Source organism: Rhinolophus sinicus, chromosome 1 (genome assembly GCF_057876585.1).
Source record: "Rhinolophus sinicus isolate RSI-liver-muscle chromosome 1, RSI-T2T, whole genome shotgun sequence".
In the NCBI taxonomy this organism is placed as follows: Eukaryota; Metazoa; Chordata; class Mammalia; order Chiroptera; family Rhinolophidae; genus Rhinolophus; species Rhinolophus sinicus.
This window is the reverse complement of record NC_142501.1, coordinates 104,998,361-105,017,072: the sequence shown is the minus strand read 5'-3', so window position 1 is coordinate 105,017,072 and position 18,712 is coordinate 104,998,361. Positions and strand designations below refer to the sequence as shown.

General features: G+C 38.2%; 1 protein-coding gene across 13 annotated transcripts in view; it reads left to right on the top strand.

The window, feature by feature from the left end:
- LOC141570044 (ankyrin repeat domain-containing protein 26-like) overlaps positions 1 to 18,712 on the top strand; it is a 99,293-nt gene that overhangs the window by 61,418 nt on the left and 19,163 nt on the right. For 12 of the 13 annotated variants that reach the window (XR_016022701.1, XR_016018397.1, XR_016018021.1 and 9 more), the window contains exons 8-13: positions 2,287 to 2,359; positions 7,415 to 7,454; positions 7,842 to 7,903; positions 10,296 to 10,389; positions 14,132 to 14,202; positions 17,121 to 17,852. Coding sequence is in view for 10 of the 13 variants with exons in the window: in XM_088795839.1 (XP_088651965.1) it covers positions 2,287 to 2,359; positions 7,415 to 7,454; positions 7,842 to 7,903; positions 10,296 to 10,389; positions 14,132 to 14,202; positions 17,121 to 17,852 (1,072 nt within the window). In the remaining 3 variants the exon portion in view is untranslated. The remainder of the gene's footprint in view (positions 1 to 2,286; positions 2,360 to 7,414; positions 7,455 to 7,841; positions 7,904 to 10,295; positions 10,390 to 14,131; positions 14,203 to 17,120; positions 17,853 to 18,712) is intronic. The other variant, XM_074325053.2, reaches the window with a different exon arrangement.

Below are 18,712 nucleotides of genomic sequence, written 5' to 3'. Positions count from 1 at the left end.
TGATTCCGGGAGGTTGATTAATTGACCCATGGTTCCCCAGTTAGCGAGTGGCTGACCTGTGCTGTGACCTTAGCCTGCGTGGCTCCCAAAGCCATTCTCCTGTCCCTCAGCCTGTCCTGAGAAGTTCCTGGGCAGCTCTGGAGTCAGGATTCAGATGCAGGTCAGAGGAGCTCAGAGAGTCCAATTTAGTTATATGTTAACGCTGATTTAGAGTTTTTCCTAAGAAACCCGGTTAGTCCAAGCATTTGTCTTCAGATAGTGGACAGTGTTAGCAGTAATGAGAACCTGGTTTTCAGCATCAGAATTTAGCAAAAAGTGAGCTAGCTGTGGCCACAGAACTACAGGCTTTACATGAGCAAGACCTGGTCAGTCAGGTGGTTTGGGGTGTAATGCCATCTACCCTTCTGGAGATGAATTACTTTTCCGTAAGTGAAAAGTACCTATGTGTAGGCCATGTTGGGTTAATGAAATTCAGCATCAAATTAGAGGATATTTTTATTGATATCTCAACTAACAGACTTCCCAGTCTGGGTTTCCCTTCAGGGTGGTTCCTTTACCTGGTTCTATCAAGTTGTTTTCCTTTGTTCCCTAAAGTCTTTCTTCTTCTTCCATGAGTTTTCTTGATTTTTTAATTTCTTTTCTGGTTTTTTTTGGAGTTTCTCTTGTGTTATTTTTTCCATTTCTGCCAGCTAAGTCATCCATTATTTGGTAGAAGCAAAAGCATCTAGAATTTCAGGGGTTTAAGGAAGGTTAGGAGTTAATTATTTAAAACACCCTCTGGTAATTTATGCTGTGATTAACGTTTTGGTCAAGTGGTTGTTCACATGGAGGGTTTGTAACTCAAAGAGATTAAAGTGACTTATTTGAGTCTAAGTGAGTGATGGAAATGAGCTTTAAATTCAGATTCCTAAGCCCATACATTTCCTACTTTATCATCCTGTTGGCGATTGTTTTGCTAATAGAAAGGTCTAATGAACGCACTGGAAGCTGATCAGAATGGAATTAGCAGGAGAATCCAAGTTTCAAGACACCAGTGGTTCGCAATAGAAAAACGGGTTTTAGAGCAGAGATCACAGATCCGATCAGGCCAAAGGGATCAGAAGAGTGGGCTTGGTGACAGTTAACACAAATCAAAATAAGATTGACACAGGATGTTGGCAGTTGTGTAGAAAAGTAGATAAAAATAAGGCTTCCAAGGGCGTACTGCTCAGGTTGCTGCTTTTTCATTTGGGGAAACTAGAAAATTCAAAGTTTCTATCTGAAATATTAAAATAATTTGGGCCACTGGAACGGTTCTCTTTAGAGCAAGCAGGAATGTGGTACCACCTACCTGCACCCCAGCTTACAAAGGAGCCTTAGATCCTTTCCAGCCCTAGGTTACTGGAGAGATTGCGGAACTGCAGAGATCTGTGGCCCAAGGCAGGTGTCTCGTCACCTCCACCGCTTTTCCCAACTCCCTCATGTCCTTCCCATGTGCATGGAGGGTTGGGCAGAGGAAGGACTGACTGTCAGATCAGTGATGGAGATGGGGAGTTGGTAACATGCCTGCATTGGGAGTGGATGACCGAGACTCCGTTTAGCTTGCTTCCCAGGAGCAAGGAAATAGTGGGTCGTTTGAGGCCGTCCTTGTTTCAGGAGTCTGCGCCTTCATAGGCTGCAGATTTCAAGGTTGGAGGTTGCCAGGGAGCCCTGAGGATGAGAGAGCTGGGAGTGGGAAGGCTAACAACATACACATTTGTTCTTTGACTTTTGTGCTTGTAACTTGCAAACATTTCAGGGAACTCACTGTATTGTTTTAGGATGAAAGGAAAGAATGGGGTCGTCTTAGTCAGTGCTTTCCATGTTAAAGAACCAAGACTGCCATTTCTGAGTGACACAGATGAGTCTCTGAAGCGGGGCAGACACTGGAGAAGTGCCAGCGTATCTTTCCACCACGATTTAGGTCATCAGATTCCTCGCAGTTCAGGTTACAAAAGTTATGTCAGCCATTAATTGGATTTTCAGGACTTCTGGTGAACACAAAGTAATCTCAGGCTTTGCCAATACATTCGCTGTGACTGTTTGCTGTGGAAACTTAGAGTGTGTATCTTCACACTCTTTCATAGGTTGGGAGAGTTGGAGGCAGAAATAGAGCACGGAAAACTGTTTTCAAACAGGCCAAATTTTAATTATATCAAGGCCCTTCATTTGATACGCAGATAGCTGATCTACCACACCGTTTTTGTTGTTGTTGCTTTTGTAAAGGAAGGAACTCACTTATTTTTCTTGTGTATCTTTACCCCGCAGTCTTCCCTGGAAACATGGCATTGATGGTTCACGGTCTACACCACAGGATAAAGACTTCAATGTTGAGCCCAAGGTAAAGTGCACCTGTGTGAAATTAAGTTCCTTACTCTGCATTTGGTTTTGTGTAGTACTTTCTCTTACAGTTTAGTAGGGGTCCACCTATCATTGTTTTATGTTTGTATTAGAAATTGGTGGAGTAAACCAGTTTATAAGATAGGACCAGTTGAGGTGTTTTTTGTTTGTTTGTTTGTTTGTTTGTTTGTTTAAACCCTTCTAAGTACTGAAGATGGGGACGGAAAACCAGAATGGGCTGGGAAATACACTGTGATAGGACAATTATATTGGGAGGTTTCTCACAGCAGAGGAGATATGATATCTGATGAAAGGGAAAGATTCTTAATGCGACATTTATTTACACCAGCGTGAGTTTTATACACTTGCCTAAATGAAATCTTTAATGGATCCAGTTACTTATTGTAATAGTCCTGAAATCTTTCTGAAGCCTTGCAGTTTTAAAACTGCATAGCATATCTTATATAGGTTTCTTTTTTTACACTTTTTATTTTGGTATCATATAGTTGTAAGGAGGAGATGTTTTCTTGTTTCTTTCTTGTTACTAGTTCTTCAGTTACATTCATTTAACATTTGATATTATTTTATATTAGTTGCACGTGTGCTGGGTCCATCATTTAGATTAAAATAATAGTGGAAATTGCGGAAAGTAGAACTGAATTTCTTTATCTCAAAACCCATATTAAAAGGGATTCCACTGTATGCTAAATCATTGCATTATGAATATATTTAAATGTCTTCATCCGATGGAAAAGTACATGTTCTGCCTAAAATGATCATTCTAGAAGCAGTGATTCTTAATAACCGTATGGTAAAATGTCAGATTTCAGAAATTTTTTCTTGTTGTTTTTAATTTTTTTTATTTCCGTTTCTGTTGACATTCAGTATTATATTAGCTTCAGGTGTACACCGTAGAGGTCAGTCATTTATATACCTTACAAAGTGATCCCCTATCAGTGTGGTCCCCCGGGCCTCATACGTAGTTATTACAATATTATTGACTAGACTATGTTTGCAGTACTTCTCAGCCTCATGACTTTTTGTAACTGCCTATTTGGAATCTTAATCCTTTTAACTTTTCCACCCAGCCCCCCAAAAGCCCTCACAGCAGGCCGTGATCAGTTTGTTTTCTGTATTCATGAATTTTTTTCTCTTTTCTTTGTTCATTTATTGTGTTTTAGATTCCACAAATAAGTGAAATCATGTGGTATTTGTCTTTCTCTGTGTGACTTATGTGACTTAGAATAATACCAGCTAGGTCTACCCATGTTGTTGCCAGTGGTAAGATTTCAACTATTTTTAAATGTCCAAGTAATATTTTAGTGTATAAGACGCTCGACAGTTAAGTCCGCGAACTCATCCTTGAATAAATGCTGCGTATTTCATTGATGAATATCACTATTGTCACCTTCAAAGCCATGCACTTAAGGTAGCGCCTAGTTCACCCTTCGAAGCAATTGTAGAACTCTTTCTGGAATGGCCATCAGAGCTGTTGACATATTAGCCTTGATGTAATGAATGTCATGAAAATGTCTACCTGTCAATATTTTCTTTGTCTTTGGCTAAAGAAAGAAATCACTAGGGGCCACATCAGGTGAGTAGGGAGGGTATTGCAAAACATTTATTTGTTTACTGGCTAAAATCTCCCTCAGACACAGTATCGTGTCAGATGGTGCATTGTCGTGATGCAAGAGCCATGAATCGTTCTCAAAAAATTCAGGTCGTTTTTATCTAACTGTTTCATGCAGCCTTTTCTGCACTTCCAGATAATAAACTTGGTTCACTGTTTGTCCAGTTGTACAGATTCGTAATGAATAATCCCTCTGATATCAGAAAAGGTTAGGAACTCGTTTAGACTGTTGATTTGGGTGACGGAAATTTTGGTCATGGTGCATTGGCTGACATCCAATGTGCACTTTGATGCTTTGTTTCAGGGTTGTGTTGGTACACCCATGTTTCATCATCAGTGACAACATGGCCCAAGACATCGTCTTGCCTCCCTAAAAGGTGTTGGCAAACTTCACTCTCTTTGCTTTTGTTCATCAGTGAGCTACTTCGGGAATATTTTTGCACACACCTTTCTCGTGCCAAGATTTTCAGTTCAGATTTTCCTACCTGTGTCTGTATCAATGTTTAGTTTGGTACAGAAATAAAAAGTCACAATCAGCCCATGATTCTCACGCACAATTCAATGAATGAATTTTTGCAATGTTTTCATCAGTTCTGCTTGTTACTGGCCACCCTGACCTGTCTTCATCGTGGTGCATTCTGTCCCCTCAGTAAAACGTTTAATCCATGCGGACAGTCTTTTTCTTCATGGCATTATTCCCATGAACTTGGACTAAAATGTACCAGATTTCACTTCAACTCTTGCCACGTTTAACAAGAAATTGAATATGTGTTCATTGTTCTAATTCAACCTCAGACATTCTCGCGACAGCACGCAAAATCACACAACAACAAAGATGAACACCACTCAGCAAGATTTCACCCCATCGACACAACTAGAGCTGTGAGACACTGATATACCAAGGTTATGAAACCTTATCGAGCTGTTTGTACAGTGCTGCCTATGTAAGAGCTAGGTGGGAAGTTCACACACTTGCTTGTGAGACCGCATATAGGTACCACTCTTCTTTATCCAATATTTCTCAATGGACACTTAGCTTACTTCCGTATCTTGACTATTGCTAATAATGCTCAACAAACCTATGGCTTCAAGTATCTTCTCGAATTAATGTTTTGGATTTCTTTGGAGAAATACCTGGATGCAGGAATGCTGGGTCTCGTGGTAGCTCTAGTTTTCAATTTTTGAGGGACCTCCGTATTGTTTTCCATTGCAGCTGCACTGATTTGCAGTCTCACCAACACCACACGAGGGATCCCTTTTCTTCACCTCTTCACCAACACTTGTCTGTTGATGTATTGATGATGGCTATTCTGACTGTGTGAAGTGATAGCTCATTGCGTTTTTAATTTGCATTGCTCTCATGATAAGTATCATTGAACATCTTTTCGTTACGTCTCTTGGCCACCAGTGTGACTTCTTTGGAGAAAAATCCATTCAGGTTCTCTTCCCGTTTTTTAATTCATTGTTGTGTTTTTGGTGTTACGTTTTTTGAGTTCCTTATATATTTTGGATATTAACCCTTTATTAGATGTATTATTTGCAAATATCTTCTATTCATTTGGTTGTGTTTTCATTTTGTTGAAGGTTTCCTTTGCTGTGCAAAACTTTTTAATTCGATGTCATATATATATGGGTCTTGTTTTCTTATCCATTCAACCACCTTATTACCACCAGAGTATACAACATTCTCTCCGAGATGATTTTTTTCACTTTTTAAATCCTCTTCAGCAATCGGTTCATTTCATATTATTCTTAAGAAACTTTATTAACTTTGGTGTCCATAGTTGTTAAAGCTAAGTTGAAAATTCTTTCATATCTCAAACTCAGACATCCTGGTCACTTGATTTCTTAGTCCCTTTCTTCTTTCAGTCCTGCATGACAATCGTTGATGTATTTGAAGACTTTTAAATCTTCAACTTGGATAATCCTCGTTTTATTACTGTATTTACACTAGATTTTCCCTGCAGTATTTAACTACCATGTTATATGCAGTAGATAGGTAATTAGACTTCTACTGTACTGTTTGTTCTCAGGGAAATAAAGAAACCATGTGAATTTTAAAACGGGTTTTATATATCTTTCATACATATAGCAGTGCTTCAAAATGACTTGTGATTCTGGAATCACGAAAGAATTTCTCTTCTATTTTAAACTTATCTTTTACAAATTATTTTTAAATAGTTGTCTTCTAGTAGCATCATGAATTGGTGATTGACAATCTTTTTCATTAAACTTAAAATGTTTATTATGATAATATCCCAGAAATAAGAAGTTACATATATCCATAGAAGGGTATTTTATATTTTAGGTTTTGAAATATGTAATTGAAGAATTGAATCCCACGTTTCTATACGTCTGCTCTTGTTTTATTTTTAAAGTTTCACAAGATCTGTGTAGGCTTTACATTATTGAATGATATCAGCTGAGTATGTTTTATAAACATCTATCTCCTTAAATCATACGCTTTTTCTGAGTAAAGTCATCTATTTCTACTTAAATGTATCTATCCAGATTTTCCTTCTAAGTCCCCTGGCTGGCTCAAATTTGATATGTCGCAAAGTGAACTCATGCCCCGAAACTTCCTTTTTTCCTGACTGTCTCTAGTCTACTCTGTCATCTGTTTTCCCCAACCTAGCAGATAGCACCATTGAAATACCGAAGCAAGAAAAATCCTGGACCCCAGCTCTCCCTGGAATCACCACATCCAGTGACTCACCAACTTTCATATTTTCTACGTGCCTGCCATTTTTTAGGAATTACTACCGTAATTCACTTTCTCACATTTAATTTTGAAGGACTCTTTTGTAGCATTGCATCCCTTATGTTTCCGTTTAAATTGCAGCTGGAGTCACTGTCCTAAAATATATTTCCAATGATGCAGCAACTCTGCTTGATGAATGGCTGTCCATTACATGAGGGTAAAATTCATGTGCTACCTGACACTTGCCTTCTTTGGCTTGGTTCTGATCTTGCAGTTTTATCTCTCCATCCCATTCTCAGTGGTTCCGGTTTACCTCGTTCCTTTGGTGCCCTCCCTTCCTATATTGACTCATACCTCATGTTTTTGTTCCTGCTGTCCTTTCTAGAATCCCTTCTCTCGCCTTCCCTCTGTACTTAGCATAACTTTCAAGGTGCAGCCCAGCTTTGCAGCACCTCCTGAGCTGCACTTACTCTACTTTATTCAGTTCAAGTGTCCAAACAGCCAGTGATACTTTTCTAATGGTTCTCATGTACCTCTACCCAGACTAGAATTAGGACAACTTCTGGTATTTATATTTTCAGCTTCTCTGCAGTTGGCGCCTATGATTTGATGAATACGGTTAATGTTTGTGGTCTTGAAAACTGATGGAATGAGTGAGTTAATGAGCAAGTAAATGAATATGCTGTGTTGTTAAGTTGGGTTTTTGTTTTGTTTTGTGTTTATAGGACAAACCAACAAAACCGGCAATCAGAAAAAAAGAAAATGGTATGGATATTATTGAAAGTGCTCCACAAGAGCACACCAAAAACGATAATTTGACTCACGTTGATGGAGTTCACCAAAATAATAGAAGTGGTATTTTAATGACTACCTATGAATTTTTAATAGCTTCAATGTTGGTAGAAAAAAATATAGCCTGTGTAGTTCCAAATGTGATATTCATTTCTATTAAGTACTTTTGTTGTTGCTAAGTTTCTTCAAATGTATCACAACTACTACCAACATTTCTTCTTACAAATATATCAACCCTCTGTAATTCTTCTCTACTATGGCTTTTATCTGATATTCAAGAATGGAGATAGACTTGAATGTGTATTTAAAATGCATAGTAATAAATATTCACATTAATGTTTCTGTGACTGCATTTTATAGTCCACATGTCAGCATTAGGATTAGGAGAAGAAGAAGATGTAAAATCACCCGGGGATTCTGAGGTACTATCTTTCATTATTATTTTTATTACCGTTATTACTTAAATATCAGCATTCAGTGATGTGGACACATAGGAGGTAGGCTTTGACTGTACTTCGTCACCTCTGCATTTCCCCATACAAATTGTTTTCTCATGGTTTAACCTATTATTAATACAAGAGCTATGTGCTGAATATAATAAGACTGCCTAGCACAATTCTGCTAACTGCAAGGTTCCCTGAAAGAAGGCCGTGTAGTACAATACAAAACACCGAAGCCTTCAAGGTCATAAGGAATCAGTTGGGGTTCTGAAGTTAACTTTCCCCGAAACTCAAGAATTGTTCCAAGTCGACCTATGGCCAGATATCTGATCGTGGTTTTTGTGGGTGTGTAAATGTCCTAATGAGATTCAGAACGAAAGCGTTTGGAGTGTAGTTGTTTTATAACTGGGAACGTGACAAGATAATGCGTGGTACTTCAAAGTCTTATTATATTTGTATTGTCAGGTAGATCTGCAAGGAGCTTTTCCAGGGCAGGAAGAACATGGTGCATAGTAATAAGTAGACAGGATTCTACTAAGAGCACTTTGGCTGAGCGCTGGTTTAATGTGCACGTACATCAGTATTGTGTCTGTGAAAGCATTTACTCGCTCCTTCCACGCAGTCTTGTTCAGTTAAAAGAGCAGGCATTGGGTAACTTTCTGCCAACCAACCTGTGGTAATATAAGTACAAAGTAATGATGAGCAAATCTGAGGTGAAAGCTGTGAAAAGAGATAGGAAGGGAGTGATTTTGATATATGCGTCTGGTGCCTAACGATACAAGCAGTTTATTTGAAGCCTGGGAACGTGTTAGCATCCTGGATTGGTCACCCACTAACTATGGGATCTTGGAAAACTTTTTAACCTGCCCATGTCGGTGATCTGATTCATACGATGGTGGTCACACCTACCTTTCAGGTATGTGTAATGAACAGATGTGATAGCAAAAGTGCAAACACTTTGTAAACTGTAAAGGGTGCTGTGGAAATATAAGACACAGTGATCACAGTGGCTTGTAGTGACTTATTAATATCGGGACACTTTCCGTAACCTGAAGGACAAGGAATGGCAGTGGTGACAAGAACAGAACGGGAAAGTTACAAGGGACATGTGGATTTCTAATTTGGGGGTGTTAAGGTTCAGGAGACTGTGACTGGCCATGTCCCAAAGGTCTGTAGTGGTTTGGGGCGTGAGGCCTTCTTGAAGCAAATGTCTATTATTGGATACCAACTGTGTGCCGGGCAGTTTGGCACTGAGTGTAGACGTTGAGGGGGTTAAGCTGTCGTGGTAGGTCCAGAAAAACAAGTACACAACGCAATCTTCCCATAAAGAAAATGGCGAATGTTAGGTAGAGAATAAGGGGGGGGGGGTTACAGTAGGAATGGGAGTGGGAGTTGAATTTAAGTGGTCAGAAAAGTCCTCTCTGAGTGTGACAGAGCTGCCAAGTGAAGCATGAAAAGTAGCCAGTCATGTGAACGTCTAGAAGCAAAACCTGCTGGACAGAGACAACAGTGGATCGCACTGCTCGTCATTTACTCTGATGTCTGAGAAAGGCCAGGAAGCAGGCAGTGTGGTAACCATCATGAAACCATCTTTATATCTGTTGTTTTGTGTAGAAGAGGAATACAATGTGCATGATTAGTGCCTGGCCCATTTTAGATGGTTACTAAACATATATTCTTATTTTTTCCCCTAATGGAAACTTAAACTGTAATATTTCTGAAGAGTTTATAACTACGGAAAAGTTTTGGCTATTATTTAAAGATAGTTTTTAAAGGAATATTTTTCTGACTTCCTTGCCATTTCATTCAACCACTTTTCCTATCAAAACATTTTATCAAATAATAGTTTGCTTTTTCCAAGCCCTTGTTTACCAAAATGAAGTAAGTTCAAAATAGTTCTGTTTATCCGCAACGTGATGTACACCAACGTTTCTTATCATGTCAGCCATCTTATTTTTGCACTAAAGCAGTTCTGTCAGTTGAAATATTTAAAACTTGGATTAAGTGCACTTCTTAACGTTTTTGTGCACATACTTATTTTCAAAGTGTCCTACCATGCTGGTGGGAATGCAAAGTAGATTTCGGGGTTTGAAGTTAGTTCCTTGGTGAAGTGAGCGTAGACAGCAGTGTTGTGTCTGTGAGAGCCTTTGCTCTGGTTCCATGTGCACTTTTGAGTCAGACAGGAGCCAAATGAAGACGAAAGAGGAGGCCGGTCTAGACATCGTCTCCAGGCTTTTCTTTTAGATGGTTTGGTTTATAAGACATGCTTGTCTTATCGTTCAGTCTAATTCCTTTTAAAGGGGGGAATTCAGATATGTTCTTAGGATGGATTAGACATCATTATACAACTCATGATGGATATAAATTTTAACAGAGTATTCCTGGAAGACGTCCAAAGAAGTATATTGATTCTTTCCTGTTCGCTGACCATCAAAGAGGAAAATATGTCCTTCCTACACAAGTCGAAGGTAAGACCTGAATTGTGGAATAAAGTCATTCACCTGATTGTTGACTTGAAACATGAATATGATATAGTCTAATAGCCAAAGGACATCACCTATTAGACGCCTACTGAGGAAAATTAAGTGAAAAGGACAAAAGTTGTATAGTGCTCAGTTATCGGCTACAGATTCAAACGGGAGTGCAACCACAGGAGCTCAATTATTTGTTCCATTTCAAGATATTCCGTCACGAGAGTCAGGAAATAAAGAAAGGAAAAGAATAAAAGAGGACTGAAGAAGGACAAAGGCAGAAATTATGGGGAGTCAATGAAGGAAAATGAATCAGGTATACAGAGCATAAGCTAGTAAATAATTGTTTAGAAAAAGGAAGAGCAGAATTTTTGAAATATGGGAAGAATAGAAAGTGAGCTTCCAGTACCAAAACGTGTCCAAGCTTTTCTTCTCGTAGGGACGAGTTTGCGGATTGAGATACGTGGCCACGTAGAACTCTATTTATCCACCATCGATCAACTTAAGTCTATGTGGCCAGCTGTAAATGTATATAACTTAATGCCATATAAAATACTATTACTTCATAGGGTAGTATCCTATAGAGCAAAATAAGAGCATTGGAATGAAGCAGAGAGCAAGATCAGTTATGGGCTATTCAGGGCGGCAATAACCTGACCAGATGTCCATGAGAAAGTCCATGACTCTGAATGCAGTTGCATTTCGGGGGAAATGATAGCAGCAGGTCTTGTATCCGCATGTCTCACAAGGAATGAGGGGGCACCAAGGTGCTGGTCCACAGACCATGCTCTGTGCAGAGAGGGGGCTGACTTCTCTTTAGAGAATTCTGGAAGAGGAGGCATCGGATACTTGAAGACATAACAGGATCGAGGAACAGCATTATTTTGCGTGTGTTTTTCTGACCTTGTTTACGACCAAAGGGAAGCAAGAAAAAGAAGAAAAAGAAGTGATAGCTGTAAGATACTAGCACTAAACAGAGAGGAAAGAAAAAGTTGTGGGGATAATCCACAGAAAGAATGAACATGGCTTCATCTAGGTAATTTTGGAGTCGATGAGGCAATGTGAGAGACCTCATTTGGATGGCTTCAGTGTATTTGCTCTGAAACAGAAGGTGAGATCATTGCTGCTCCAGAGAATCCTGGAAGCAGGAGGAAGTGCTGGAATGGGATAAACTGTAGCCACTCTTTTATCTCCTCAGGATTCTCAGGCAGCCAAGATACATAGGTTACTCTGGTATTTGTTATTCCAACGAGATGAGTTTGAATAGAGCACATGGCTGTTGTTTTTTAGGAGTTAATTCTTTGATAAAATGGCTGTTTCATAAAACTCCTTTAAAGTCTAGCATGAGATACCAAAGGAAAACTAAGATTGGAAAAAAAAGAAATTAGAGATTTCATTCCCTAAGGGTTAAGATTTTTGTTTTCAGTAAATGTTACACCGATTTTGAAATGTAGAAGTTTTTTGATATCTAATATTTCTGTGTTGTTGAATTAATTTTTCCTCTTTCAATATCATATTTCATATTGAAAACTCATCCTACATCGTTTCTTGGAGAAGTTTGATACACCTTTTTGCATGAGCAGATCGAGAAACTTTTCGATGGCTGTAAAGCAGATGATACAAGAAGTGTAGGCACACTAGTAGCCCCCATAGGTTTGGAAAGAAGTGAATATTTTTATGAACTTCTATTCTATAATTGTATATCCCAGCTGATGGATTCATAACACTTTGTCCTTTTCAAATGAATTATGCATTCAACAGAACTCTTAACACAACTGTGTGCTTGTTCAATTACAGGTCAAATTGAAGACCATGATAAATACTTGTAGCGTGATGGTATCAATGTTTCTGATGTATTGCAGTCAAGATATTCTGTGGCATTCTATCCTCAGCTTTCCCATTGATCCATTCTTCAGATAAAAGATGTTATCTTTTACATGGTCACAGTCTTCTTCTTCCTCATTCCTTTTTTTTTTATTTTTCAAATGTAATTGATTGATTTGACATAAATAATAGAGATGTCATTGTTGGTACCCTTTTTGAAACAAAAAGATATTTCCAAGAATAAGAAAAAGAGATTTAAAAAATGTGCCTTTTAACTAAGCACACATTTCTCCTTTTTTTTTGACACTCTAAATTTCCCAGTTTGGAATTCATGTATTTAATAGGGGTTCCCAGAATTTTATTATCATACACGAACTTTTTTCCAGTATTCTAAAATGCTCATTTGAATGTTGACGTTTCCCTAAAGGAAACCCCCAATTGCTAACATGTCAATGTATGTTTTCAATTTATGTCATCTTAGTGTGTTACACCAATGATCTTAGGCTGACTTGATGTTCTGATTAGCAGACTCTGTGTGTGTGTGTGTGTGTGTGTGTGTGTGGGCAGACGAGCTTATGGTGTGTTTGATTATTTAAACTGCCCGGAGAAATTAATCAGAATGAATATTTGATACACACCATCTTTGAAAACTTTGGGGTCTTAGGATCCTTTTTTACCATTAAGAATTGAAAAAAAAAAAAAAAAGACAGAAAGAATTATTGAGATTCCAATTGGAGGTATGTTTCTGTTAGGATGTTCTAGGTTCTGTGACTCGTGTGAATCGCAGCTACCAGAAAACAGAGAGAGCAAAGAACATAATAAAGAAACAGAAAGAGTTCAACCCTACGCCACCTCTGTGCAGCTTCACCATTGTTTTCTGACTTACCAAAAATCATTTTGTGGCAACACCTACTTAATGTTCACCCCATTTATTCAACAGACGTCCAAACGGAATACCTTTCAGCAAGACATTTGCAGTCTTGCTGTAACCACAGCAACACTGATGTAAATAAGAATCAGAATGCGTTGACAGCATGATTTCCTTCAGAGTAACATTGAGCGGACACTGGGGAGTGGGCAGCAGGATTATGTGTAGAATGATTGAACCAGATGGGAAACGTAGGAAGAGGTCGAAAGATTGTCTATTGAGATGAAATGTGGTTTCTTAACTTTAGTTTTATAGCCCTGCATTAATTCCCAAGAATTAGTCATAACTCTATTCGGTGTTACTGAAAAAGCACCTTCTGAAACCAAATATTGAAGTATTGCTTGGATTTTCTATGGCTTTATGTACTTCAGAGGTGACTTTTTCGGTCGTAAGGGGATCGCTGAGAATATGCTGCATTGTACTTCCTTCGCAGCTGTGAACACGTAGCCTGTCCCCTCTTACCTCTGTTCTTCCTTAAAGCCCAGTGCTGAATCCTCAAAGACGAAAGGGACTTTGTCAGAATAGTAGAGGACAGCATTTCAGGTATGAGGAAAAGTGTACACCGATAAAGGCATAAACAGTAACACAGATTCTGGAAACCGTGAAAGATGTTGCAGTTGAATCTTAGGGTGTTGTGAAAAAGGTACTCTGAGGGGGTAGAGAACAGAGTACACTGCGATTTGATCTGTCTTCCCGTATTTATAAAATGTGTTTTGTGTCTGACTGCTTTTTCGTTGAAGTTGGGTGAATGAATTCGTGAGTGGATTTTGCCATGTTTGTATGCCTTCAACTTTTTGACATCAGTGATTTCCCAAATAGTTTGTTGCGGTTTTAGATAATCGGAAGTATTTTTCAGTCAGTGTTCAGTGAAAGACTAAGCTTAACTCTCAATTGATACCATGTTATTTTCTGTTTTTATAGAGACTACAGTTTGTATCACAGTGTCCTGAGTAGTTCATTTTAACTAATATATAGATTTCTCCACAGAGATACACTTAAGCACGGAATCAGAGAAAGAACAAGTGAGGCTTGATGGACGTGAAAATAACCACTGTCATGTACGTGAAAATTTTCTTTTAAATTTCTAGTATAATGTCATTTTTATGCATCAATAGTGTAACATAGTCCATTGAAGTTCACTTTCAAGGTAGCCTTTTCAGAGTCAAGAGGTCATAATGGAATATTATTTTCATCACATTTGCACTGCTTACGAAACTTGAAATATTGTTAGAATCTATAGCTACTTGTAAATCAATTTGATTCCTGGAATTGAGGCAAAAAGCAAAACACAAAACAAAAGTCCTGAATATTGTTTGCCTCTTCATTGTTATAACTTTCTTACCTGATAAAGAAGGTACCATCGACCCTTGAATCAGACGATTAAACAGTTGAAGTTATGGACACTGTACAAATGCTGACCACCGAGTCGGACTCATGTGAAAGGAGTCATCATTCTCAGTGGTTCAAAATTTGGAGTTTTGTATGGCTACTCACTAAGGCCGGGGTTAGAGATGGACTCTGCCTTGGGACCTCTGTGTCATTGACTTCCGAGTCTACATTGAGGGAGAGGACGGGGTCATGAGATCAACTCACCTGCCTATTAAGAGAATCACACCCTGCACGATGAGACCTTCTGGGTTAGGGTACAAGCATTCACTTTCGAGTTCCTTTCATTTTGGTGTAGGAAATGAGTCAGGGTTACTCATTGTTGCTATCTGCTCACCTCAGTGGGTATTAGAATCAATTGGAACAGGATGCAACAGGTAACTCTATGAATGCATAACCCATTCACAGTATATACTTTGAATTATTGTTTATGAATTTGCTTCTCTTTCTGTTTCATGTGAATGATTTTGGCTCCTAATAACTTAAAGTTTGCCTCTTCTCCAGGTATTAAGCTTTAAAAAAGTTGTTAGGTTCCCTGTAGGTACTCACTAATAAAGATACAGTGGGGTGAAATATTTTAAGGGAGGAAGCCTCTGTAACATTAACAATCATCTACTAATTCATTTTTGGGTGGATTTAACATCTAACGAATTGTTTAGTTCAAAGAGGGACAGAATTAGATTGGCAGGCTCATGTTTTTCTCTCACTTTCGACTGAGGCACTTTATCTGCCACTTCCTAGTTGTAGTCCATGAATTTGGGAGTAAGTAAACATCGATTAAGAAGTTTAACAATTAAATTTTGATTATATTCTAATTTTACTTGGTTCATACTGGATTCGCTAGGTGGCACTGGAGCAAAATGACACTCAGAGGAGACGTTCTCGAGAGCAGAATGACAGAATGTTGCAAGACGCAATTCTGACTAACAACTTTTGCAAACAAAAGGAGAAAGAAATAGATGTTAAGAAAATAATTCTGAGATATTTTGTTTAGTCATTTTCAAACACATGTGTATTTGTGTGCGTATGTTTTTTAGAACCAACACAGTACATATGGGAAATCTTCACGATTTTAAAAGCATATGTATGTGTGTGTTTGTGGGTCTATGTGTGTGTGTCTGTGTGTATAAGAATGTTTGTGTGTGTGTGAGAGTGTGTGGGTGTATAAGAATGTGTGTGTGTGCGTGTGTATAAGAGTGCATTTGTGTGTGAGAGAGTGTTGTGTGTGTGTGTCTGTATGTGTGTGTATAAGAATGTTTGTGTGTGTGTGAGAGTGTGTGGGTGTATAAGAATGTGTGTGTGTACATGTGTATAAGAGTGCATTTGTGTGTGAGAGAGTGTTGTGTGTGTGTGTGTGTGTGTGTGTGTGTGTGTTCTATGTGCAGGGACATTTTTGGTCCGTTGCAGTAAATGATGTTCTTGATTCAAATCCATTTATGTCCAACAGAAAGTAGTGACATTCACAGTGGTCTCAGCCATACAGAAGGCTTTCAATAATTTTTGTAAGAATCTACGAGCTTTCTGTAATCTCAAAACTATTGCTATTATCAATAGGTGTTCCAGTGTTCGGCAGTGATTTTATCCCCTTGCTGTATTAATACAGAGATTAGTTTTCACTTCCACTGATGCTAATGTGTAGCCAGGCCGGAGACCATATTTTGCATTCATTCTCCTCCTTCTGAGAAAAGTCACAATTTGCTCCCAGTAGCATCCTATTTCAGTACAATGAACTTCCGAAGCAGATGATATGCCAGGATATATCCCATGATAATTTACTGATGAGAATTTTATTCCCAGTCTAATAGGTCAGTATGTTTCCCCCTATGTCATATTTATAACTACTTTAAACATTATGAAGAGGAAATCAAAGTTACTGAGCAGCAAATAACCTCGTGAATTTCTAAGACCCCTTCAATTTATGTATTAACACAAGGGGAAACACTGGGTTTGGTGCGAGAACAGTGTTGTAGAGTCTGAAGTCCTGGGGAAAATCCTGAACGTGCTGATCTTTTCCATCTCTCTGTGTCAGATTGTGACAGATACTGAGTTCATCCATGTATATAACAACTTAGTGTAATGCCTGGATTTATCAGTCATTACGAGATGTAATTTTCATAACTGACTATGAAAATATTGGGAAATTAGAATATCTATGGAATAGTCTCAGAAAAAAGAACTTTAGGAAATTTAATGTATCCGAACATATGCAGAGTTTCTACTTTTACTGTGGATTTACTATATTCTCAAACTGTAAACTCTATTTTAAAGTGCGTGTCGATTTCTTAACCATTTATGCCTTCTCATTGTGTATCTTTTCCAAATCTGAGACTCTTAAAATTCTCTTTGGATTTGAAAATTCTGTTTTTCACTTTCATGGATTCAGCATCTTATATTAAATTTTTGAACGTTGGGAAATTTATGCTTGTATAAAGTTGGAGATTTGGGATACCCATTTATTGCAATCAGTGGGATATCCATTTATTGCAAGCTTTTCATTGTACAAACATATAGGTTCTTCTGTAATTTGAGAGGCTATCACGATATGTCATTTCATTGAGAGCTAGCTACAAGTCTTTTTTCTTTTACTTAGGTTTCTGAGAGTCATGAAAAACAAAAAGATCTGATGCGTGAAATTGCCATATTAAGACTGGAACTAGACACAGCTAAAAATAAGCATCAGGAAATGGAAAAAAAGTATTTTGAGGACATGGCAGTTGTAAAAGGAAAGACTGACCATCTTCAAGACACAATAAAACTAAATGAGGAAACGCTAAGGGAAACAATGTTTGAATATCATCGACAGCTGAATGTTCTGACAGCTGAGAATAAAAGACTAACCTTCGAACTGAGGAGTGAAAAACAAAACAGAGAAAGACTGGAAACAGAAGTTGAATCCTACCGTTCTGAACTGGCTACTGCTATCCAAGCTTTTGAGCAGCGTCAAGAATCCGAAAGATACATACAGCTTTTTCTCCAGAGAGCAAGAAAGGAACTGTTTGGTTTACGGGACAAACTGAATTTCGATATGTCTCACCTCAAACATAACAACGAGATTCTTTCTCAACGACTTTCTAACATTGAAAGTAAATTCAGTAGCCTAGAAACTGAGTTCCACCACATAAGAGATGTTCTTAGAGAAGCTATGAATGACAAGAGAGCAATGACTATCCAAAACCAGCTTCAGGATATGGTAAAATTATGTCAAACTCAGTCTGAGAAACTAGACCGTGCGTTGGAGGAGCGCAATAAGGAGGTAATCAATCGCTGCACTGACGTCATTGCAAGGCTGCATCGGCTCGGAAACCCTGAAGCAGGAAGAGAAGTAAGTGTCCACAGAGATACATAGTTTTCAAATTTCCTGCAAGAAAAGGCAATGTTCAGATCTTTGACGATGGGGAAATGTTGAATGTCGTTGAATATTAAAACTATGTATATTACAAAGGTATTTGCTGTCGCAGCTTAAAAGCATACATTGTATCCAGCAAATAAAAATTAGACCTGCGAGGTGCTTCACTTTGAGGAAAGACATTGTGTTGCCCTTAAAATTCCAAAGCAGAATTTGTTAATAGATATAGATTGATATTATCAATTTAGTCTTGTCCTGGTAAAATAATAATTGAATATTTCTGTCACCACAGTCTAATACCATTGTGAAGCAGATCAATAGACAGGCTCCTGTCTCCAAAGTTTTTGGAGATTCAGGTTCCATTCAGTGCATTACCTAGACAGTTAATCCTAGATTTCCCAGATGACCCAAAGTGTAGACGCTGTCCCTCAATATTTCCTTCAGTAGCATCCTATACATTTAAGTTGTTATAATCTGGTTGATAGTCATGTCAATTTGATTTACATATGGAAATATTTCCTTTTCAAATAATGTACTCTTATGATCGCTCAACTCTTTACAGGAAGATACATTTTCATTAAATCACAATTTGGGACAACTGTGCTGAGTTTTAGCGAAAGTATATGTGATTTAATCTTCCCACTGCTACATTTCTTTTTCTTTGAATGCTTTTTCAAATGATTTATTCATATTTCTGATCAGAAGGCCCAATTACTATCATTTGGACATAGGTTTGTCCAATTCAAAAAGAAAGAATTGTAGCTGTCTGTGGCTTATTAATTTGGCATTGGATCTCCATTTTCTGACGAGTGAGGGGTGGCAGGATTCACGTGTAA